Source organism: Callionymus lyra, chromosome 2 (genome assembly GCF_982586985.1).
Source record: "Callionymus lyra chromosome 2, fCalLyr1.hap1.1, whole genome shotgun sequence".
Taxonomy (NCBI): Eukaryota; Metazoa; Chordata; class Actinopteri; order Syngnathiformes; family Callionymidae; genus Callionymus; species Callionymus lyra.
This window is the reverse complement of record NC_141819.1, coordinates 22641940-22666647: the sequence shown is the minus strand read 5'-3', so window position 1 is coordinate 22666647 and position 24708 is coordinate 22641940. Positions and strand designations below refer to the sequence as shown.

At 40.8% G+C, this 24708-nt stretch overlaps 1 protein-coding gene across 1 annotated transcript in view; it reads left to right on the top strand.

The window, feature by feature from the left end:
- Window positions 1-478: 478 nt before the first annotated feature.
- The window catches only part of etv4 (ETS variant transcription factor 4), a 29926-nt gene continuing 5696 nt past the window's right edge, over window positions 479-24708 (top strand). Inside the window, exons 1-8 of the mRNA XM_087784134.1 lie at window positions 479-744; window positions 1196-1286; window positions 1350-1397; window positions 6652-6705; window positions 21872-22001; window positions 22089-22268; window positions 22340-22806; window positions 24035-24106. Coding sequence (XP_087640260.1) covers window positions 688-744; window positions 1196-1286; window positions 1350-1397; window positions 6652-6705; window positions 21872-22001; window positions 22089-22268; window positions 22340-22806; window positions 24035-24106 — 1099 coding nt within the window. The 5' untranslated portion in view covers window positions 479-687. The remainder of the gene's footprint in view (window positions 745-1195; window positions 1287-1349; window positions 1398-6651; window positions 6706-21871; window positions 22002-22088; window positions 22269-22339; window positions 22807-24034; window positions 24107-24708) is intronic.

The window sequence follows — 24708 nt, the reverse complement described above, 5'->3', positions numbered from 1 at the left end:
TGCTGTATTTTCTGTGGCTATTGGAAAAAAACAATTTCCCGAAGGAGACCTCCTGAGGGATCAATAAAGTTCTACCTTACCTTACTCATATTACATTAATATACTTTTTTTTTGTGCTAAGGGTTGCAGTGATAGACGGTCAAAATATTATATTAAAACTATTTCGTGAAAGATATCTGCATCATGACAGTAACATAACATAGTAGAAAAACAATAATTCTGTATTTCCTCAAGAAGAAACATTAAGTTTAAAACATTAAGCAATGCTAGGCTGAGAAACAACTTAAGGTAAACATTTTACAATAAGTATTTACATTTTTCACAATGACTTATAAAAAACACTTCAAACCAGTGTCCATATCGATACTTCGATCACATCATAACTTGTCAACATTGCATCAAAATGGCGGCCGCTCGTCGATACCTGCCGTATGAAGCTAATATGACGGGCTGTCCGTCACAGGGACAGAAAAGGGAGATTTGTCGAGGGGAGGGTCGAAGCCTGCTGGGTAATCACTCGCCATCACTTCCCCTTCTCGTCTCTCTTTTTTTTTTTTTTCCTCCCTTTTTTTTTGTGAATGGAGCTCATTATGCATGCAGCCTCCATTCACCAGCGAGCTCCCTCCTTCCCTGCAGGCTGCGTGGATCTCCCTCAACTCTGCCTCAATGACCACAAACGGTTAACGGATGGATTATAAGATGGATGGATATTTGGACCAGCAAGTGCCTTACACTTTAGCAAATGTACGTATGGATCAACTCTTGTTACTTAAAGCGCCTTTTGCGCGTGTTTTTTTTTTTGGGGAGAGACTTTTATAGCGACTTCGCTGCTGCGCGTTCGCGTCAGTTTGTTCTAAACAACAGCGCGATTTAGAAAAGAAAAACAAAAAAAGAATGAGTTAAACTCGGACTACAAAAAAAAACATTAACCCGCTTATTCGTGGCTTATTTCCAGCGTTTGTTTCTGTGTCGTTTTTGCTACTTTTCTTTCCAACTGCGCGTCCACGTTCGCTGGGTTTCCACTCGTGTTTTTACTTTTCCACAGATCCATGTGTGAAAGGATCTGCATGAGTTTGCTCACACGATATGACAAGAGTTGCAACACTGTGTGTCCTCGGGGTTCCATTACCAACATGGCATTACCTGTTTTTGACACCGTCTGTTTCTCATCTGTTCACATGTATGGCTTTTGCAGAAGTCACACGGAAATGGGCCCCTAAATAGACTGTTGATGGCAGCGAAAAGGAAATACATGGACACAGAATTGCCCCCTCAGGAATCCGAAGGTAAAATCCAGCTTTTTCTCCTAATTTTAAACAGTTTTTTAACTTTAAAACTTCTCTCCACAGACCTCTTTCAAGACTTAAGCCAACTCCAAGAGACATGGCTCACAGAAGGTGAGGACATTTCTTGCCTTTTTTTTTTTTTTTTTAATTCATCCCAAAGGTTCACTGGCGAACATCTCGCCACTTCATCTGTCGCTCCGTCACACAATCCGCCGCCATAAACCTTTGGCTAAAAAAATGATGACCTCCTTTACTTCAGCTGCCGTAAAGACTCTCGCCGGGGAGCCCCGACCCGTTCTGATGCAACACACATGCTCATAAACGGAGTCGAGAAGGAGGGTTATTTAGCCCGGGATCCCGTCTTAGTTCGGAAGGGGTACTCGGGGGCCCTCGGGTCCCGTCCCTTCCACATAGTGATGGGATGAGGACAGTCGCGGGTAATTGTCGGCTAATGGCTACAAAGATGACGTGGACCCTAATTGGGTAATTACACTGTATGTGCAAAAACAGAGGAGGGGGGCGACACCAATGTGAGTCATGGTTTGGCGCTAACCTGCAGCGAAACGGTGGCAGGACAGCTGCGTTTCTTTGGGCGCTAAAGTACATTCACTCGGAGGTGGCCGTGTGTGTGTCGCGTCTTTTGATGTGGATAATTAGAAGGTTAGGTCTGGACTTTAAAAACAATTGTCAATTAAAGTCCTCTTTGGGATTAAGTGCAATAAACTTCAGTTAATACCTCATATGGTGCTATTGTTGAGTCCAGACTGTTGTGGTAGATGGTTCTGAACTGGCGGATCTGTACGTTGGTTGGTTCGGTTTTATAATAACTTGGATTCTCAAATTTTCCTTTAATAGCAGTTGTTTTCACGAGAAACACTGTGTGTCCACTTTAGGAATGAAACCCTTTTGAGCTGCCTAATCTTGGCAGCGGTTATTCACCTCTCATTTTATTTTCCTTTCCTTTCTGCCACTTTTTGTGACACTGTTTTAAAAAATGAAGCGTTTTCTTTTTCAAATAGTATTTCGGATGGAGATTTAAAAAAAAAAAAAAACCTTTTCAGAATAAAGGTAACATGTTGTGCACCTTGATACTCTTTTGACAGATTGGTTTTCAAGTTTGATTCAGTAAGTTTCCAGTCATCTCCTGAATTATTATTCAACATTTCAGCCACTTTGTTCAGTTTAAATAAACTTCATGACGTTATGTGAAGTAAGTAAGTAAGTAATTTTAATTTGTATAGCGCTTTTCCAGACCAGGGTCACAAAGCGCTTAAACAATCAGAACAATACTCAATAAAGTATATACTTTAAAGATCAAGATAAAACTGATAACACAACAGGAGTTCCAGAAAATCGAGGAAAAGCCTGAACAAATAAAAACATCTTAAGAAGTTTCTTAAACGAGTCAGTAGACTCCATCAAGCCGGAGAGAGAAGTGTTGTTCCGATCGCTAATGCCTGCCAGTTGTTTCAAAAAACTTTTTTTTTTCCTCCTTAGAGTCAGACAAACTAGTATCGACTAGTTCTCATCGGTGTTTTTGTCGTCAGGCATCTCCCCTTTTCTCATGCAGTGTCAAAAATGTCGCAAGTTCACTTCACACCAGCGCTTCAGACAAAAGAGCCAACAGCTATAAAAGTGTAACAATAGGTGTCGCTTCTTCAACTGACTTGTATTCACCGAGAGGTATTTAAGCTCTGTTGCTATTTAAAGGGTTTGATTCGGAGAGAACTTGCAATTTAAAATTTAAACGGGAAGAAATTTAGAATAGATTTGTTTCCCTCAAAATAAGATTTTTTTTTTTTGTAAAATAAAAGCAGTATTTTAACCTCAACTAGTATTCTCGAAATTACACATTATATCACATAATGAATTAAAATTAAAAGGATGTTTTGCTTTATTTCTTCTCCATTTGAAATGATTTAAAAAACTTTAAACCATTTCATTGAATTATTTAAAAAATACATCAGTTTTCTCCTGCATTTGGTTCAAAAACACTTTTTCAATCATGATAATACGAGTTTTATTTGACCAAGTATTCAAAAAGTATTAAATAACGAGTAAAGCAGATTATTCTAATGACACTTGGCGCCAACAATATTTTATTGAAATTAACTTTTTGACAAAGTAATTAAGGGAGTCTATGATTGGAATTTGAATGTCAAAGATAAAGTTTAAAAAGGCTTTGATAATTTCACTGAAAAGATTATCTATTTTTTTGTCTGTATACAACACGTGTATAAAGGTTAATATTCTTTTCCCGCTGTGAACGCTGAACATATATAGAGCAAACTTTTTCAAACTGTGTCTTTGAGTTTACATACATTTCAAAGGCTGCCTAGTGGATCTATGTTGAATAAGTGTATTTGTGTGATTTCAGTGAACACATTTTATCACAGTCTGCTTAACTAATTGTGTGGCAGCCTTTTGCTGAGTCACAAGACAGAAAGAAGAAAGGGAGAAAGATGGAAGTGTAACTTAATCAAAGTGTCATTTAAACCCTAAGTAGGGGCTTGTTTCTGCTTCCCTGGCTTAAGACCCCTCCTTCCCTCCAGCATTAATTAAAGACTCGATCATGACTGATTGCAGTTGTGAGGGATTCACCCGAGATTGTAAAAGTTGGGTAGCTCCAGGGAGGCTTTTTTTTTTTTTTTTCCCCAACTTTCCGGATGCAGACGAGCGATGTACAAGGCGACACAGTCAATGGCAAGAGTTCAGGAGCTTGTTGCGTCTTGTCTGGTTGGCCTTTAGGTTTATATGAAGCGGCTTCGCTCCTCCCAGGATCTCCCACTGAGAGGGAAAAAAAAGTCATTCAAGGTGCCTGGAAGCTTTGGAAGAAGAGCATCGGTGTCTGCATATAAACACACTATTGGTCGTGTGCGGACTTGCGTCTCAAGACGAGGTGTTCCTGGAAGCAAATCACACACACACTGTACTTACGATAATGTCTGCTACTGTTTCTGGAGGTATAGGCAAAAACATTTTTATATACAGTGTAGCTTTTTTTCTACCTGACAACATGAAGTCTCAACACTGGTCTCTGTTTAAGATTATAAGACAAAAATAAAACCTTAAGTACTAGATCGTCATGCAGTTGTTTTGCCAATGGGGTAGAAAATATACTTTTATTTATTAAGTATATTTAAAAAGAACAGAATAATGTTTGAATACAAGAAACTAAACTAGTATTTATTGACTCTCTTGGTTGATTTTCTTCTCGCTTGGTTGATATAACTTTTGTTTTCACCTTCTTCAAATAAGTGACAATAATTTGACTCAAATTAAGTGTAATTTGACGGAAGAAAAGACTGAAAAACTTGTTCAGTGTTATTGATTACGTGTCTAATCTTGTCCTTGAATCTTGGTCCAAAACATGAGCTTCTTCACTAGTTATATAAATACCTGGGATTTAACTACTGAACATTTTAATAATCAAATTGACACCACATCTTTATGTAGCCATGAGTTCTGTCACAAAAAAGAGCAAGTTATTGCTAAACTATTGCGGCTTATATTTGGGTTTTTCAAACAACATAACACAATGTATAAGCATATCTATGTGTATGCTATACAATATTAGTTTTGAATAGCAAACAAATACCAAATCAAACGTTTTGAAATTTAAAAATATGCTTAAGTCCACCAAAAGTATGCTGGACTTAAGTCACAGAAAAGGTGTGTTTATTGTAGCAGCATATTTTTCGCGGTACATTTCTCCTGAACTTGTTGAAACTAGTAGAAATTATTGATTGTTAGATCCGTAGAGCTCAGTCTCGTAGAGATCACCCGTCCTGCAGGCAAACGATTTGAAAAGGGAGTAATAGTATTACATTATAGTCGGACACAGGATGCAAAATTGACCAAGAAATCTGTGTCATTAATCGGAGCATCTTTCCATCATCCTGTTTCCTCCGCACAGGAAAAAAGGCAAATGACTAACCAGGGTCTGTCGGTGGAGTTTGGGTTTATGATTTCCGTTATCTGGTCGACTGAGTTGATGACCAGTTGGAAATTTAGATTCCCCATAACAATTCCTGGAGAATGCTTCTTGTTGCCCCAGTTAGAAGCTCAAAGTGCATAATGTGTTTGACCTTCATCATCTGTTGAAACAAACAAAAAAAACCTGAATTAATTCTGAAATTCTGAGTCTTTCCCTCACATTTAATCAGACAAATACACTGGATTAAGGTGTGAGCTCCATACTAAATGTTCAGCTGGCAACAATATACAATCTCTGCCAGTCTGTCATAGCTTAAAGTAATTAAACAACCATGAAGGTTTCAAGAAAGCCACACAAACCACTGTATTGGTTAAGAATCAAAAACATGTTGTTGCCAGTAAAATCCATAATTTTCTTAATTACTTTTAATGGTGGCAAACAGTTTATCCCTCAAAGTTGTACCTTGTTATGCAATGATAAAAGCATGAGACTTAAATGGTGGGAAACACTTTTTCCAAAAGTGTTTAAGGGACTCAGGAGCCAAAAATCTCAAATTTCTCACTTTGTTTTCATCATTTATTGCTGGCGTAGAAAAGGAAATAGTGACAGGAGTAAGACTCGCCGAGTGGATTTGACCTCTTCACCCCGTGGCAGTCCAAACCCCTCGGGTCTCCGTGAACCTGTTTGTGTGAGCGAGAACCCCAAAAGGCACAATTGTGAATGGATTTGGATTCCTTTAAAGGAAGAGGGTCACAATAGTGAGTCTAACTGTGCTGCACCTGGACCTGAATGACTGTGTTTATTCAGCGCCATGAGTTGCATTAGGAAACGAGGGCATGATGAGGTTTTTAAAAAATGGAACACAGCAGGTCTTTGTGGATCAGATCACACGTGCGGCTTTTACTGTATTGACTCGGCTATTTTTGTGAAGAACTGTAAGCCGGCTTGATGCCAGTGCAGCGGGAAATTTCATTCACCATTGTCGATCATGCAGAATAAAAAAGGATTTTCTGTGTTTTCACGTGTTTATCATTGATGTTTATAACGGTCATAAAAACCTCTATTGTTATCCAACATTTTATTGGTCGAAGCGTTTTTATTTTTAACAGTTCATTATTATATTTAATACTCACGTAGATACTCAATCCAATAAAAAAAAGATAAATACAATATACTGCATGTATTAATTCATATGATTTACTTACTCAAGGAGAAAAAATAAGAAATATTAACATCTAAATAAGGAACTGTTCTGTAATAAATGCCTTAATTAAATACAGTATATTTGCTAAAAGTATTTCCAGATGTTCAAACTGTTTTCTAACGGATTTATTTGATGATTTAAACTGAAGATGTAACATTTTTAACCGGGCAAGAATAACTAGTATGTAAAGACATAATCGTAAATTTCTATTTTTCTCCTTCCAGCTCAGGTTCCTGACAGTGACGAGCAATTTGTCCCCGACTTCCACTCAGAGAATTGTGAGTACTTTCAATTTCTTTGTCTTCCGCCCCGTTTGAGTCCAGATCTGGTCGTACATTACTCAGATTAGATCTCCTCTTAAATTGTTTATTTAATCAGTCCTGCCGCCATGTTGCATGCAGAGCTGCACATGGTCAATGTCAGACATGTTGCAGGACCTGTTTATGTAAGTCATGTGCTCCATTATCAGCCAGTGAGGTTGAAACTAGCGGAGACAGCGTTGGACCCTGTGGTGAAAGCGGGTCTCTGGGTTTCATACATTGGGGTCTGTAAGGCAACCCTCCTCTAAACCACTTGAATCAGATGACTCATAACGTATCATTCCTTCACTTGGATTGAAAAATATCGTCACTTAAGAGAATTCTTACCTCTTGAATATTTCTGTGCTGAATCTAAAGATTTTAAACAAGAGTCATTGCTTTTACACCATCAGTTGGATGGAGACTTACCCTGTATGTTGTTTTTGAGATGGATTTCAACCATTTAGCTCACATTTTGATGTTCAGTTTTTTATGTTTGATGCATAGCTGATGGCAAAACACACATGAAGTGACCTCATATTAACAAGATGACAGTTTAGTAAATATTAAGTCAATTTTTGAAGAAGCAAACGCACAAACTCCCCCGGTCTTGGTTAGTTGATAGACGCCCATGTAAGGCCGAGCCCTGTTCTGATCCTACCTCCGAGGGCCTGTTGAAACTTGGTCTATTAAAACACAAACTGCATTTCTGGGAGGGCTCGCGGAACAGGTGCCCGCTGAAACTGTGCCTACTTCCACTTTGGACTTGTGGCCTGGGAGCCTCGTGGTGGTTTGATGTCGAACACAACACTGGACCTGGCAAAATTTGGGTGCCAGTTCACAGTACCGACAACTTGTTTGAATAACTTTGATAAGACAAACAGGTCCAGCCCAGGAAACCAGTAGGAAAAGAATCAAAGCGCAGGTACAAAGAAGACCGGCCATTTGTGTACATCAAGAAGTGCAAAGAGAAAAAGCAAATTCCTGGGCTTCACAACAGAGCAGTGATTTGAATGTGGTTTTCCTTTCTCTGTTGTGTTCTCTCGGTTGGCAGTGCAAGGTCGGCCAACTCTAAGTGCCATATTTCTTCTGCATTGGTTTCTTCTTTGAATTCAGCTCTTTTGTCAGTCTGGACTTTCTAGATTCTGGAAATATTTGTAGACGTCCTATAGCTCTAACTCTTAGTCTGAAAAACAACATTTAATTATATTTGTGTTATAAATGTATTCTAAAAGTATATGGCTTCATAATTTGGGGAGTCAATTGTAGAAAGCAGGTAAACCATTTTTTGTTTACCAATTATCTCTTATAATTGTAAGCTGTAAAAATAGAACGTTTCTGTGTTTATTTTTTACTTGAATCTTCATTATCTGCAAATAGTTATTTTACATTAAGATCCAATTAAATCATCTCAAGTAATACAATAATACAATGATGCAGTGCAACATGTTCGTGCAATATTCTGTTCCATATTAATATTTGACAACTATGTATGGATTTGTATTTAAAAAAAATGTATGTGTTACCATAGTTCTTTTATGGTTTTACGTTAATTTTTTTTTTTTTTTTTAAATATATTTACAATTAAAATCACTTCACGCAGTGTTCATTTTTGTGTTGCAATTAAAATGCTAGACAGCAGCATTTATTAAATCCTCCTAAATTACTGCAAGATACCGGCTCTGACTGAGGATGAGAAGATACAGTGGACTCCAGCAGGTTTTATACAGTAGCTGTTAGGAAATATTTTGGTTTAAAAACAAACAATTTCCCGAAGGAGACCTCCAGAAGGATCAATAAAGTTTTTCCATCTATCTAAAGCAGTTTGTCAAGAGTCATGTGGTCTGTATATTCTGCAACACCAGAGTCAAGTACTCGGACAATACTACAAATATATCCTTGTTCCTGCAGTATTAAAATATATTCCAATATAGCACAATATATTGTGTTGTTAGCCCTTTATTGTAATGCGTATTTTATCGCCAGATAAACACTCCAAAACACACTACTAGTAAACCGGTTGTTGTAAATTTTGTATTTAAGATATTTTCTTCTCACTGACCCGGCCTTTCTCTAAACTTCAGAAGGAAAATATCCCAAACATTGAGACACAACGCTCTCTGCTCAGTGTATTCTTGTCACCGCGGTTAAATTGACAGCTTTCGGACAAGTCAAAGGGACTTCCTGCGCCTGACATTCACACGCCTTTTGTGTGTAAACATGGTCCGATTAAACCCACCCCCCCGAGTCACAACTGCTTGGCCCCTCGGTGACACATGCCCGCTGCAACATTGTCGCCCTCCGATAGGCAACAATGCAGAGGAGGAAATGAGGATGAGCCCAGGGGGCAAGGGGAGGTCATGTCTACTTAACCCTCGCCCTGCCAGCCAATCAGCTGTCAGGCCTCTGCTAACGGTTGACCTGGGTATGATTTGCAAGGTCACGGGGGCGAGGGTTTGACGGGCAGCTCATTTAAACATGGCAGAGACACTTGGGTGATGACAGACAGTGTCCCTGTTGGTCCCAGTCAATAGTCCAAATCGAGTGTCTCTATTATTCAGCACTGATTGATGGGAAAATCCATCTGACAAGAGTCTTTGAATATATGTTGGCTGCACTACAAGGTAAACAGGACGTGGACCAAATTGTCATTGTGTTGTTGTTTTTTTAAACTAGTTTTTTCTTTAGTAACCTATTGGGATGAAGTTAGTTATTTAAAGATGCGATCAGAAAAATCTGCCTTGAGTAATGATTAATTTTATGTCAACCCCTGTTGGACTTTACAATGTGGATAAACCTTTGCTCTTAAGGGTCGTCGTGTGATCTGCATTGTAAAAAGTACTTTTAACTAAATTGCCTTAAATCCTCTTTAAACTATTGTAGATGATTGTATCACACACGTTTAACACCATTTCTTTTTTAATGTCCTACGTTAAATAAAAGTCACAAAGAGAGTAGTTGGGTTATTTATTTGTTATTTATCCTGCTGTGTATTTTTGTAAACCAACTGTTAATATTTAAGTTAAAGGTAGCTTTCTCTTGTGTATTTATAATTTCACAAGAAATATCAATCGATAAATCAACGGAACTAGATTATTATTATTTATTATTATTATTGTTATTTGTAGGCTCCAAAAAAGCCTCTAAAGAAATAAAAGATTTTTTTCACTTCAGGTCCTCAACTTCTTTTAGTCAGGTCGGCCAATATTCATCCGTTTTCAATTTAATTCAATCTTCTTATTATTGCTTCATCGAGGCCACACATGGATGCGTCATCTGCATTGATGCACAAACTGACTGCTGCGTTGTCTTGCTCTGCACATTTTTTTTCCACACTTCCTGATAGACCCCCCCCTCCCCCGGAGGGCTATTTACCAGTAAAAATTAGCTGCTTCATTGTGTATCTCGGAGGGTTTATAGCATGTGAAAAAGTTATGTCCTATAACCCGAAAATGACTTTACATTGTTGCGATGTTATCATGGGTTATAATAATGCATTGTAGGGGATTTCTTGTTGAACAAAAAACTAGTATTCCACAGATGATTCAAGCCCTTGCGGGCGTTGCCGAAATATAATAACTCAGTGGTGGGATTTTTCGCCCGAGCCAAACTTAATATTGATACTAATAATGATTGATAATGTTGAATGTTTTGTGTCTTGTTTTTAATGTCTTACCTTGTTTTAATGTATCTATCCTGCTTTAAAACTGTAGCACTTTGAGATTTGTTGACCAAATTTAAAGTGTAATACAAATAAAATTGATTATTGTTATTATTGGTTTTGATAATCGATCAATAATCTTAAAAAACAGTACCAATACTGATACCTTTACTTGCATAGTGGTTAATGAACGAGTATCCCTGGTTTTCTTTACTGGTATAAATGTTACTCTCCAAAAATAATAATTAATTAATTTCCAGTGCAAGAGAACACTCCACAAAAAAAAGAAAAGAAAAACCCACACCTTGCACGTGGGTACTGAAGCTTCTCACAGAAAGACAAAGCTTGTTTTGATACTTGTGGTCGGTGCCACAATGAAAGCGAAGTTCGATGCCAAGCCCTGCCCTGACCTGAGTTTGACACCTAAGCTTTAGTTCAATGACATTTTTTCCATTTTATGGAAAGTGTCAAATGTAGAGTTATCTCAAGACACGTTTCACCAAGATTGGAGAAAAATGTGACCCAGCAAATCACAGTGAGCGACCATAGTGAAAAAACTTTATCCTAACAGGCAGAAACCTCGAGCACAACCAGACTCACTTTGACTTCTGGAGGGAACAACAATTTTCTGATAGCGGGCATACACATGTTTGTGTTCGCACTACTAAAGGAATCCACTCCTATGAGTTCGTATGAATTCTATTAAAAGCATTGCTGTGTAAAATGCTTTTAGAAAACATATTCAACATGTCTGGTATGTGTTTAAAAACAGGTGACTCACCTGTTATGGAAACTAACTTGTCAATTGAAAATAAAGAGCATAAAGTGACACACTAATCCCCAATGACCCGAGTATAATTGAGGGCTGCATTGTTGTTTACTGTGTCGAGTTGTTACTTGCATGGGTGTGGCGTCGACTGAGAGGAACAGGGCAGGTAGAATACGCACAAGTAAAAGAAGGAGTATCTGGATATGGTGGAATGTTTTTCGAGACAGGACGGGGGAGTGTGTGTCTGTGTGTGTGTGTATGTGGGGGGGGGGGGGGGGATGTTAAAGGAGGGGATTGTGCAATACCTGCACATCTGGTAAATCTATCTCATCTGGTTCATTCTAACTGGGGAATAACAAGCGTGCTCTGTCTGCCGACTGCTTTGGAGAGAAGGTTAAGCAAACATGCAGCGTTTATGTACTTGCTGACCGGCTCGTGTGTGTATTTGAAGGTGGCTCAACCTTTTAATGTTGCGCCTCCATGAAAATGGCCTCTAAGTGCTTCCATGTGTTGTTATTTGTTTTATATTTCATATATTATGGAATATTATTTCAGGGTATCAACGAAATCTGACTTTCTTTCTCGAAACAGTTTCATTAAACTAGTGGGAACTGTCTTTCTGTCCTGGTTGTAGAAGAAACAAGAGTCAAAAGTTCTAGACGTGAGGATTTGTCGGGGGGAAAAAAAGCTGAAAGGCATGAGTTTGAGAGCGTTTCAAAACATGGCCTGCGCTCGAGAGCTCACTCTTCTTTGTCCAAGTATGTTGTTTACACTTGGAGCCGCTCGAGAGATGTGACCCATTCATAAAATTTCTTCTCTGTGTGCGTAAGAGGAAGTGTGCCTCCCCCCTTCCTCCCTCCCTCGTCTCTCTCTCTCTCTCTCTCCGTCAGCCATGCACTGCTCTCACTCTTCATTCATAAAAAAAAGCCCTACAGTACTTCAACCCCCCTTCTCCTGCAGAAGTGGATACTCCAAACCCCTCCCTCCCTTCCTGTGTCTTTTTAAGCTGAATCTAAGAACCCCCATCCTCCCTGTGTACTGTCCCTTTTCCCTCTTCCCTGCACCTCTGTGTCTCTCCAGACACACCAACTTTGAGTGTTCCAACATGTGAACTAATCCAGTCGTTTGGCTGTTGTGTGGAGCCATTGTTTTATCAGGTGCCTCATAATTAAATAAGAAGTTTTAGGTATTTATCTTGGCACGAGAAGAGAGCTGTTGTATGAAACTTTACTTCCGTTGTGTATGTCTGCATAAGTTAATTTACTTTTATTTCATACTCTTAAAAATCTTAAGCTATAAATACTGTACGGTTTCATTTGTAGTACGTAGACATACAGAACGAATACTTTATTCTAGATGCTTACAATTCTTAGCTTAAAATAGACGAGACATTCCTATGATACTGCCGTGGTTCCAGACAGAAACTGGGCTTCACATGCTTTGTTAAACTAAAGACGAGGCAATTAAATCGGTTATTAAATCTTCTTGTTTGTGCAACAAATCCAATTATTTTCTCTCTGTTGTTGTTGTGGTAAGAGACTAATCCATCCATGTCTCTTGCACGTCACAAATGCATGACTCAATGTGAGTTTTGTTCGTAAGTAATTGTTGCATCCAAAAACACACAATGATGGTGCGTACGTCACTCTCAGTATCTGATCAACCCTTCAATGGTTTATTGCATTTTATGTGTATATTAAAATAATTATTACGAATAAATATATTCAATAACCTATTAAACAATTTTCTTTCAATTCAAACATCTAGAACTCAAGGAAAACCCATTCTTATCAATATCATAGAAGACAAGTCCAAAAAACTGATGATGAATATAAATATTTGACGTTCACAATCACACTTTCAGGTATTTTGTTACCCAACAAGCCATTAATAAAACTGAGGGAACTGATGCTTCTCTGCCCTTATGAACCCACAGTTTCACTCAAAGCTATTTTCACAACCCTTTCTAAACTCCTGAAGACTCCACCCATCTGTGTTTTTATGACAAAAACATTAAGGGGGAAGGTGGTCGATATTTTTGAAGCAGAAATCTATGTTTATTTCCCATCTGTGAACACATCTTCTCAGCAGCCGGTTCTGAGTTCTGCTTTGTCATCAATTTACAGACTTTCTCTCTTTTGGTTGCCTTGCAGGATCAGAACCGGCCCAATCGGGTTCTGTCCTCTGTGTTTCGCTGAGTGAATACCACCCCTCCTTCCCTTCTTTGCTGCTCAGAAGAGAAACATGTAGCTCTGTGTTCTCCACTCTTTTTTTTTTCCAAAGTACAGCTGCTATGCAACGAAGTGTGGAAATATCCAGGTGCCTGCCAGATACAGGACACCATTCTGTGTTGTTCGCCTGTTTGGCTCACATGGAAGTTGATTTTTCTTAAGTGAACTGATGGTTTCCTTTTGACAGTTTGCACACATAAACACAATTGACTTGATTTACACGCACACTGAACCTCAGCACGACAGTTTTATGAATAGGCTGTTTGTGAAAGACCGGCCGAGGCAGCACTTAGACATGGGGGTGAACCTTCATTCATGAAATTTTGGGATGTTTTTTCTACACACCTAAAAAAAAAGCCTCTGTCATTTGCCCCCTCACTTAATTTTTTTCTCGGGTCTATTGCTACCCACCTTCCTAAAGTACCCGTGCTCACTGAACTTCCGAGAAAGAAGCTTGAGCTGCGTAATGTGGGATCAACAGTTGAGAAGTGAGAGCTGTAATTCATCATGTTGATTCAGAACAGCTGGCTCAAATGAAATGAGTGAAAGAAGTGAAGCTAGGCATCCCCGAGTGTCAGCAACAGGACTGGGAGTGAACATGTGCTGTGTTTTGGATAAGTGTGCCGAGATAAATGGAATCTTTGTTCCGTGCTTCGTCCATATCAAATGAATGTGACGTGTCACTCATTCATAAAGTCTTCAGTTTTGTTCCTCTCTTTACATTACAGGAGGATCCTGCTCTTTTTTTTGTTGTCCACATTGTTTTAAGGGATCAGATTTCACCTGAGTGCACTTCAACTTTCACGCACTATTAGCTCTAAGTGACGTGGGTAATCCGTTGTCTTCATGTCATTCTCGAACTTGTCTTCAATACGTTTAGCTAAACTATACGTGCAATAATGTCAGAACCTTCAGACAAAGACATAAATAAACTAAATATATTCAATACCTCGTGCAGAACCTAATTATGAACCTATCCTAGGAACCTTGGGAAGGTGTCGTGAAAATATGATATACCCGAAATGCATCCACTCTTGTAGTTCATCACTGCCCATCCCTTGACCGTCTATACGGGTAATGGTCAAGGACTCAATTCTCTGGACATGTTAGAGCTGCAAGTTTGGCGGGCCGATCTGCTGACACAGTCCAGAAGGTGTGTAGTCCGAGCTGAGTGCCGGCGTAAGGTGGTATTGATCCCTGATCATCCAGGAGAAGAGAAGGAGGAGATTGAGGGGTTGATCAACGACTTGATCACGATAAAGTGAAGATAAATCAGCGCACAGGCAGATAGTGGAAGCAAAGAGGTACGAGTAGGTCAAGCGTGTCATGAAGCACTACGGTCCAGATCTCAATCAAGAAATGGAGAAAGTGTGTAAGAGCAAGGGGGGGAGGGCAGAGAACGGGAAGATTTGTAGATGTGGCACTGATAATTCCTCGCAAGGTGTCCTGGCCTTTCTGAACGTTATCTGATCCTGATAAGGCTGATTTCCCAGTCAGCATCCACCCCAAGCGTACATTCCAGCACTAGCTCCGAATTGCCTCCCCCTCGCCGGCACCTTTGATGGCCTGAAGAGCAGTGGGAGCTCATTATATCATCTCAGTAACAGTGTGGGGACGAATCGATAGCTACATTAAACATTGAGAGGGGACAGCTATATTGGGGGCCGAGGTATAGAGAGCGAGGAGTCAATATTGTGTCAGATTAATTACATCCACCCCACGCCTCTGACGGGATGTCCCGCTCGCTGCATCTGTCCTGGGACAGGGATGTATTGTATCACTTCAACTAAACGCCAGCAGAGAAGTGAGATTAATGGCTGGTCAATGGCTGTTGATAAAAAGCAAACGCAGCACAATTGGGAGGGAAGTGGGCAGTGGGGAAAACGTGGGGTGTGAGAGCTGATCGTGATAGTTCTGATCCTCTGATGTCTCCAGGGCTGTAAAAATGTACAGTTTACTGCCCCTTCGAGGTCTCGCTTGACTTGTTAAAGAAGCATCTTTGGATTAAAAGTCATGCTGATCTGGGAAGTAAATGGTGATAAATGTTATTTTATGTAGTGTAGAGCCTGTCAATGTTGTGTTAGAAAATATTATTTCCATGATACTTTATCGATATCGGACTGTACTGTTTTTTTTTTCCAACCCAATTTTTTTTTCCATTTTTGTCTTGCAAATCATATTTTATGACTGAGGACAAGAGGATACAGTGAACTCCAGCAGCTTTTTAAAGCTGATGTTTGGATTTTATTTTGGCTTCAAAATAAATAAACAGTTACAACTTCTTCAAGTCATATGATCTGTAAATTATGCAACTTCAGAGTCAAGTACTCGACAATACTACAAATATATCCTTGTTCCTACAGTATAGTTATATATCGTATCATTTCCCCTGTACCGTGATTTGCATCGTATTACCAGATTCTTGCCAATACACATCCCTAATGTTTACTATTATTCATTATTGAAAATTTCCTTTTAAAATGACATATTTGAAAGCTGAACAACTTGAGAAGGTTGTCTAATTCATTGCAGTTCATATCTACATCAATATTTTCGTAAATTTTTTAAAGAATAGGTTCACAATAATCTGTGTCAGTCAGTTAAAACTGTATACAAGTAAAACGCTCGTGATGACAACAGCGTCAGACAAACACTTCCGGCCCACTAACGGGAACCGAAACCGTGGTATTTGCAGAAATGTACTCTCTTTAAATGGGCGCCATCGAAATTCACATCCTCTTACCCAACCCTTTCCAGCCTAAACAACAGAGGTGTAAAAGTCTTACAGATACAATTGTACCTTCCATCAATCTTGTTAAGCTTGTTTGGGAGGTATCTCACAATGCCTCTTTAAATATTCAAGGAGAAACATTATCAGATGAGAGCGACCTGTAAATCAGAGCTGACGCTAATGGATCCAACACTCCCTGAGTGCGCACACACACACACACACACACACACACACACAACTCGACTCTTGGCCCTGAGGATGAGTTCGGTGTGCCGCTCTGGCTATCTTCTATGAATGTGCAGTGATCCGAAAAGCTCACACATGTCCAGCACATGTTTCCCTGCAGCAGAGGGAAGAATAGATCCCCTGAATATTACACTCGATCCGCCCGCTTCCGTCTTGCCACTCCGTCTGCATTTTATATCACTTTTATTTCTCCTTTTGTCTTTTGAATACGTCTAACATATTTTTAATTTCTCACTCTAAATGCACGTAAAAATGATATTTTTTGGCTTGATCTGTTTGTAAGTGAAATCCAGTATGACCAAATCTAAGCAGAAAATAAAGTACTTAAGAGCTTTAATAGCTCATATTATTTGTCATATATGAGTTTGAAAGCACTTCAATTGTGTTGTAACCATACACTCCTAACTCTGACACTTACCTGAACCCATCCCGGAGTTAATAGCAGGGCTTAACTATAAGTATTTTCTCAGCATCAGCTTTCCTTTTTCATATTTGTGTTGGCGTAAGTCAGCAGCTAAAGCTACTTTTAGGATGCTGATCAACACCGTAGCTTGGATCAGTTAAGTGTGCGCCCGAACATTCCTTTCTGAACCAGTAGGATTAATGTTGAGTTAAACGTTACGGCGAAACTATTCAACGTTTTCATTCTGGAGAGGTCAACCCAATGTCTTGCACTCGGCACGGTTCGTTTTGGAGTGATATTGTTTAGAGGCAGCTCTTAAACAAAAAGCCAACAATCAAAAAGTGCCGGCTTAATCTCCGCGTCACTATTTTCTGGTCTGTGTTCACTCTCCCATGTCAGCTCGGCAGGTGAGGAAGTGTTGGCTTTAGCTGCAGATCAACAGGATTAGAGCGTATTTACGCAGATTTCTCAGACAGACACGATGAGATTCCTCTGAGCCTCCGGCGAGACGAAGGGTGGCGCATGGCTGCCACTCTAATAATCCTGGTGTGTTTGTTCCTCCTGTTCTCCGCCGCGGTCATGAACTGCAAACACAAGTGGAGTTTGGCCTGTGAACAGAGTCGCTGGAAGTAGAGCGGAGTGTGTTTGTGTGTGACTACTCTAGCATATTAATGAATTGAGTAAATAAACATTAAACTGTTGTTGGTGTCGCCGCCTGTGGAGTTGATAGCAGGTTTTGGGAATCCTTCTGATTAAGACAGTCTGTTGGACTCCTATTCTGTTCTCATATATTTTTTTGTCTCTGCTTTGCATGGTTGCAAGGTTTAAACATATGTTGGTGAATCATTTCACTATTTTAACAATAACAGTTTACTTCACCAACCTTTAAAGTAACTAATGTGTTGATTTAAGTGTATTTTAAATTGACCTCGTACATCATCAGTGTGTGTCTGTTTGTACAAAACTCTTTTGAAATATTTACGATTAATAAAATGTGCTTAAGCCCCACCCACTGGAAAAACAAAAGCTATTTATGGAGATAAAATGTTTTTTACCATAACTACACCGACTCTGCTGTGATTGGTCAAACATTGACGTTTGTCACTTTGAGTCTCCATTGAGTTTGAGAGTGAAGACCATTATTACCTAATATTGGACTCTGCTCTGGTAACTTCTCGTTCGCTAAGATTTCAGACGGGGTAGAACTTTATAAAGTAATATCATGGTCATGATGAGATACTTACTGCATCTTGGAGAGGAAGACTTCAACATTAGAAACATGTGAGTGAGTCAGGAGAGTTGAGTTTTCACATTAGTTACTGATTATTTGAGAAGTTTTCTTGAATTTTTTGGTTTAGAGCGAACTATTATAAATCACACATAGGCATCTAGTGGCCTTTAAACAGGAAGACACTATTTCATCAAGCACATCTTCAGATAACAGCCCTGTCTTGGATGAATGTCCTACCTTCATACCAATTCAGAAATAATGATTAGGAATCTTTTTGTAAAGAGAGAAAACAAACCAAAAAACAATTAGCTTTTTTTTGAGCAGCCAATGTTTTTCTCGTATTTAAGCTTCCAAGAATATGAGTGCAGGCTAAATTAGGGTTTTTAACTGCACCACAAGCAAATCCACACGGTGATGCTAGGAGGGAAAAAACTTCTTTCATGCTAAGGAAACCATAAACACAGTCTTCTCATGGTCAAAAGGGAAGTCAAATATCAGTGTTGCCTGCCTTCTGTTGGTAAATGCATTGAAAATAATGGGTTACCAAGAAAGACAGTGGCGCAACAGCAAAGTTGATTTAATGTGACCTCCACAGTCTCTCCCAAAATAGCCCTCAAATAAAAGCTCTGGCTTCCTTTAACTGTTCCGGTTAATCTTCCTGTCTAAATGATGTCAATTTTACAGCTATAAAGTTTATAAGCTTGTGGCAGTCATGTAAACGGATCCATGGAGAGTGATGTTGTCCTCCTTCCCTTCTCTTCCTGCTTTTATTTCCATCAGCACAACCTTTTGCGACATCACCCTTGCACTCTCATATTTTTATCCTGTAACAGTTCATGACCCGCAGTTGTTAGTGTTGTATGTGTTGAGAGTTACAGCTACAGGAAGACCATTTTTAAAACAATACCGTCGAGGATACAATACAGGAGTTAAGAAGCTCCAAACATCTACAAAGTGAGCATGCCATCTTTTCAAAGAAAGAAACAATGGTTTGGATCAGTACTTGGTTGTATATGAAGCAAAATGGTGGTATCTGAAATCCAAATATTTTAACGGACTGATCTGTAACGCCTTTGCACAAAGTCCTATGCTTCTTATTAGTCTTAAATAATATTCAGATTTGCCTCAATATCAGATTGGTATCATTATCAGCGGAAACTCAAAGTCTAGATATTGGTATCAAATGTGAATAAGTGGTCAAGGCTTTCCTACTACTTCCACCTGCTTGTTGTTGTACCTTTAGTGAGTCCTTCAAATGTGTTGTGTATCTCTGCAATTATTAGTCCAAGGTGTCTGTATTTGCTCACAGTAACCAGGTTTACTCCAATGGTCCTAACTCGACTGACGATCAGTCAAATGGTCGACTGAAGGACGGAACTAAAACATTGAGCGGCTAGCAACATTGTAGGCCATCATGATGCTCTACGTATACCTGACTTCTACGGTCCGCGTGGGATCCAATCATTTTAATTGAGGAATAAATATATCCATAAATATATCATTTGCAGTCACCAGGAGGTTTGAGTTCCCTTCATGTTGCCTCAAAAGTGCAACCACAAATGACAGATGATAATAAGACGGTTGCCTGTATCTACATTCCAGGCTATTCATCACTTCCAACAGAGACGGGTCAAACGATTCTTCCTCCCTTGAAACCGATCTTCTGTCTCTCTTGTATCTTTGTATCCTCCTCAGTCCTCCATTCACGCACGTTTCTGAGCGACACAAACAGAGATGACCCCCGGCTAAAGGCTGGGAGGAGACGGACTTACATATGTAAATGTTGGCTCCGGGAGGGGGAGGGCGCTAGGAGAAAGGTGATGGTCATGGCTGAGTGCTTTAGGAAGTAGGGGGATCATTACATGGGGGTAGTCCCATTCAGCTTACGCTCACCGCAAACAAATCGCAGGGGCAGAGATGTTCACCCACCCCCCCCTTCCACTCTCCCACACGCTCTTCTCAACACAATGAGGCCCTTGAATACATAGGAACACACAACTAACTAAATTGACAGAGAGAAATGATGATCCTTATCTTATACTTTGTATCAGGAGTTTATACCAGCCAAGATTTGACAGCTTTTGGATTGGACCTATTTTTCCTACCATGAAAGGTCCTGTTGCAGGGAAATCTGAAGACCCGGGTGGATCTGGGAAGTCTTACACTAGATGTTTACGTGGGACTTGGCCAAGTCTTAAGCCTCTGGAAGTCTGCAGCACACGGCAGCCTCACTGCCTATAACTCACTGGACATGAGCCCGGGTGTCAAACAGGGTGACTGGAACTTGCTACACTACGGAACATGCAAGCATAAGATAAATAGATAGTTGACAGGTCCAATCCTACAAGTCAGATTCATGTCTCAGAGGAAACCTGTGTTTTCTCTTGCATGTCTCGGACTGTAACGGTTGCAGAAACACTAACAGGGTTAAAAAAAACAAACCTGGAACAGTATGATGTCCTTGTCGAAGACAAACAATTATCCAAACCCTTGCTTTGATTTGCTACGAGGTTGAAATATAATCATTTTATTGGTTCACCACTTCATGAATAACTGTTTAATTTAATGATTTAACTGACACCATATGATATATTTAGATTATTCTATTTAGAATTATGAAACAACCACATTGCAATGGTTTAATCTTCTTTAAACTGTGTGTATTCTTTAAATGTAAAGCATTCTGAAGCAACGATAGCCTGTGACTTTAGAGTCAATATGCTGTCAAGATGTCAAGAAAAAATGTGTTAAACACAAACCCTACATGGTAATGTGTCATGGAGGATGTTGGCGGTTGTCAAATGTTATCTCAAAGTTTGATGCACAGATGTATGAGTTCTGTAGATTTTATTTTTAAACGCATCCTCTATATAAGATTTAAGTAGTTTAGAGCAATTATGAAGTGGGTATTTGGCTTACAAAGTGAAGTCATTAACAAAGACCACCATAGCGTCTTTTAAACGCATCTAAAAAGCAAAATCCGGTTGAAAACTTCCAAGCTTAAACGTGTCTTCATTGTGGAGTTTGTCCTGTGGAAGATAGCTTCACAGTTGTCTGGATTTGCACGAGTTTCCTCCTCTCAGCACTCTCGGCCAGTTCTCCAGACATTTCTCCGGGCTTTTTTTGTGAATGGATCGCAGCATGTAATTACCTGGGCCGCGCTCTCAGTAGTGCGGCCTGCTCCGTCAGATCCACGCCCACCTCAGACACGCACTCGAGACACACACAATAGAGCGCACACATAGACACTAACACACACACACACCCTCCCCCTTAGCTGGAAGTGCACAGCTGCTGCTGTTTACCCTGTCGAGACCAGAAAAACATCCTGTACAGTTCTCCGGGTGAAAACCTTGCCTGAAAAAATAAACTCTGGCTCTCCGCACAGTTTGAAGCTTAGCTATGGAGGTTCTTGTGGCCGACATGGCGACGGTCCACCGCTGCAGTCCAGTTTGATGGACAGTCCCTGTAATCAGGCATCAAATTGTAAAAAAAACCTCATTCTCTTGGAATGACCGTTGGGATCATTAGCTGAGTTTGTATGTGAAGGTGAAGACGTCCCACTCTTTTGTGCACACGTGAGAAAGTGTGAGAAGGTGGGACACGGATCTCTGTTTTTCATTAGCACCGGCGAGTCCGTTCCAGCTTCTCGCTCGGAGATGTGCTCTTGTTGTGTCTGGAGCTGGAGGATTGTCACTGCTGGAATGCAGTCGTGTGCGAGTGTGTCTGCGAGCCTTTATGTTGTCTCCTGCCCTGTACTTTGCAGTCGACGGTGGCTTCAGAAGTGGCATGCGAAAACAGATTCGTCAAGTGTTAGTCTCTGAGAGTATCAGTCTGAGAGAGTCTGACGTGTGTTTACTCTGTTTTTTGCAGCAGTGGCGTTCCACAGCCCACCGGTCACCATAAAGAAGGAGCCACAGAGTCCAGGGTCCGACCCCAGCCAGTCCTGTAGCCACAAGCAGAGTTTCAGCTATCCAAGTGGAGAGCAGTGCCTTTACGCCAGGTACATGTCGTAGTTCGACTCATTTGATTTTTCCTAAAGTCATGGCTCTTTAGGTCGACAAACTCTTACAATCTGTCTTTTTTGCAGTGCCTATGAGCATAAAAGGGCAACAGGAGGGGCCAAAAGCTCCTGCCCAGGGACCCCGTTGTCCCCTATGCAGCATCATTTCTCCCCAAAACCTTCGAGCGCCGGACGGCCAGATGGTTACATGAACCCGGCCGTCACCTCGCAGCCACTGCCCGGCAACACGTACCCCGTCAACGCCAGGTGTGTAGCTTTCACCCCCTCGAACATACACCCCGAGATTCTTGCTCACGGTTTCATTTTTACTGTCCTAGGTATCATGGCCCTTCAGGAGACCCCATGTGCCCCCAGTTCCCACCACCGAGTCAGGCCTTCCAGCGCATGGCATCAGCACCAACAGGCCACGGCAGCAATGGAGCGACAGGTGGTGGTGGAGCAGGCGGTGGTGGTGGTGGCGGCGGAGGAGGCCCAGGAGGAGGTAGCAACGGCGGCGGTGGTGCGAGGGGTTTCCACCGGCAGCCCTCAGACCCTGGCATGCCTTACTTGCAGCAGAGCTTCAAGCAGGAGTACATGGACCCGCTCTACGAGCAGGCGGCTCAGATGGCCGGCCCAGGGCAAGCTCACGGGCACGGAGGAGCCCCACCGGGACACGTCCGCGGCGCTCACCCACACCCTCACCCTCACCCGCCTCAACAGCCACACTCGCATATGCACTCGCACCGCTTCCCACCTGCACACATGATGGTCAAGCAGGAGCCCACAGACTACACCTACGAGCCGGGTGAGAAAACGGTTTGACTTCAGAACAACACGTCACGTGACTCGAGCTCATGTCTGAAAGTAGTGATGTTGGCATGGACGAGGATGAGGAAACAAGTCATGTTTGCTCTCTTGGTCTGGTTCACGATTAATGGGGCGCGAATAATAATGATAAACTTGTAGAGTTCAGAACAAGCTCAGCAAACTGAGAACAAAATGTCCAGAAAGGCAAACAAACTTGGACCTCAGAACTCCTCCTTTTTCCTTCTCTCACACTTTAAAAACAAAAAAAAGAGTCTTTTCTTTGCCTGCGAGCGCCACACTCCTCCCTCCTCCTCCTCCTCCGCTGCTGCTGAAAGAGCGCCAGAGGAATTTCATTGAGAAAATGGAGGGCACTGGAAAGACTAGAGTCCCTGGCGGACTGCTCCCGGGTTTCAGGTTGCACCAACGGCTTCCTTTTTCTGCAGGCAGATGAACTCATAATGGAAAAATGAGCGTGGCCGCAGAAACCTGAACCTCTCACTGGCTGGGATGTAGATGTAGGGGAGGGTTGGACTCATTCACCAGCTTCATAGCAGCACAGAACCCGGTCCGGGGCTGAATCAAAGCAGGCCCAAACACACAACCAAAATATGATACGCAGGTTCGAGACTCTGGGCTCCTCTGACGCATGATGTCATTGTAAAACTTGAGACTTGCAGCTTCAGGTGAAAACATGTCTTAGTAAAGAGAGCTCTTATACATCATGACCTCCTGTCCTGTTAGCCAAGTTTCTTATGGAGTCTTCAGCAGTCGGTATCTTAAATGAAACATGACAAACGTTATGAAAAATGAATCAACAGGAGCTGTAGACTGTTTTTTCTTTAGCAACTTGAGCGAAACAAGTGTCTTGACTTTTCATTAGCAACATGCTAATGTTACTTCAGTAAGAATCGGGTCTTTTTTCAAAACAAAACATCTTTAGGACAATATTAATCAACACAACAGAAATCACTTTTTAATTATTTTATTACTCTGCAGCCTTGTATCAAATGCCTCATGGTAAGGTACTTGGCCCCGGTCAGGCTGTTTAGTTTTTATTATTATAGTTTGTTACTTTTCAATAAAGAAGTGTGTGTATGTGTGTGTGTGTATAACCACGTCATTTACTAAGCAAGGTTACATTTTAAAAAGGTTTTAGAATTTATAATATTTTCAATCACAATAAGTCGTACAGAACATAAAGTTTAACGGGCTCTCATGTGTTCCAGATGCGCCCGGCTGCCCCTCCATGTACCAACACAGCGAGAGCTACCACCAGAACTCCCACCACAACAGCGAAGGTAACGGTCCCGGCTCTCTCTCTCTCTCTCTCTCTCTCTGTCTCTCTCTGTCTCTCTCTCTCTCTCTCTCTCCCACTGTCACTTCCAACTCTCCTCCGCTCGCTGCTCCGGCCCAAACTGGCCAGAGCTCTGCGGTCATTGGCTGACCAGTGCAGAAAACCAGTGTTGCCATTGGCTGGAGGTCAGTGAGCCCATGTTTTCATTGGCAGGGTGACCAGGCCTCACCCACACCTCAGGAATCTTTGAGTAAACATCAGAGCTGGATGAGGGGGAAGATTTTATCCAGAAGCTGCTGCTGCTCACCAGAAAACACTCCCGTCTGGTTCTACTGCGCTTTACTCTTAATCTATAGGGTCTTTTCTTTCTAACGATGTCGGACAAATCACCACGACATAGACACAGATGCCAAACTTTTTTGCACCACAGACTGGTTTAATATCTGCATTATTGTCATGGATAGACCTTAAGATGAAAACATAAATAATAAAATAGCATTATGGGAAAAAAACTAGTCAAGAATCATGTATAATGCTACTAAGATGTTTTTCAGTAATAATACTTTATTATTTGTATTAAATAAATAAATCATTATTTTTTTCTCA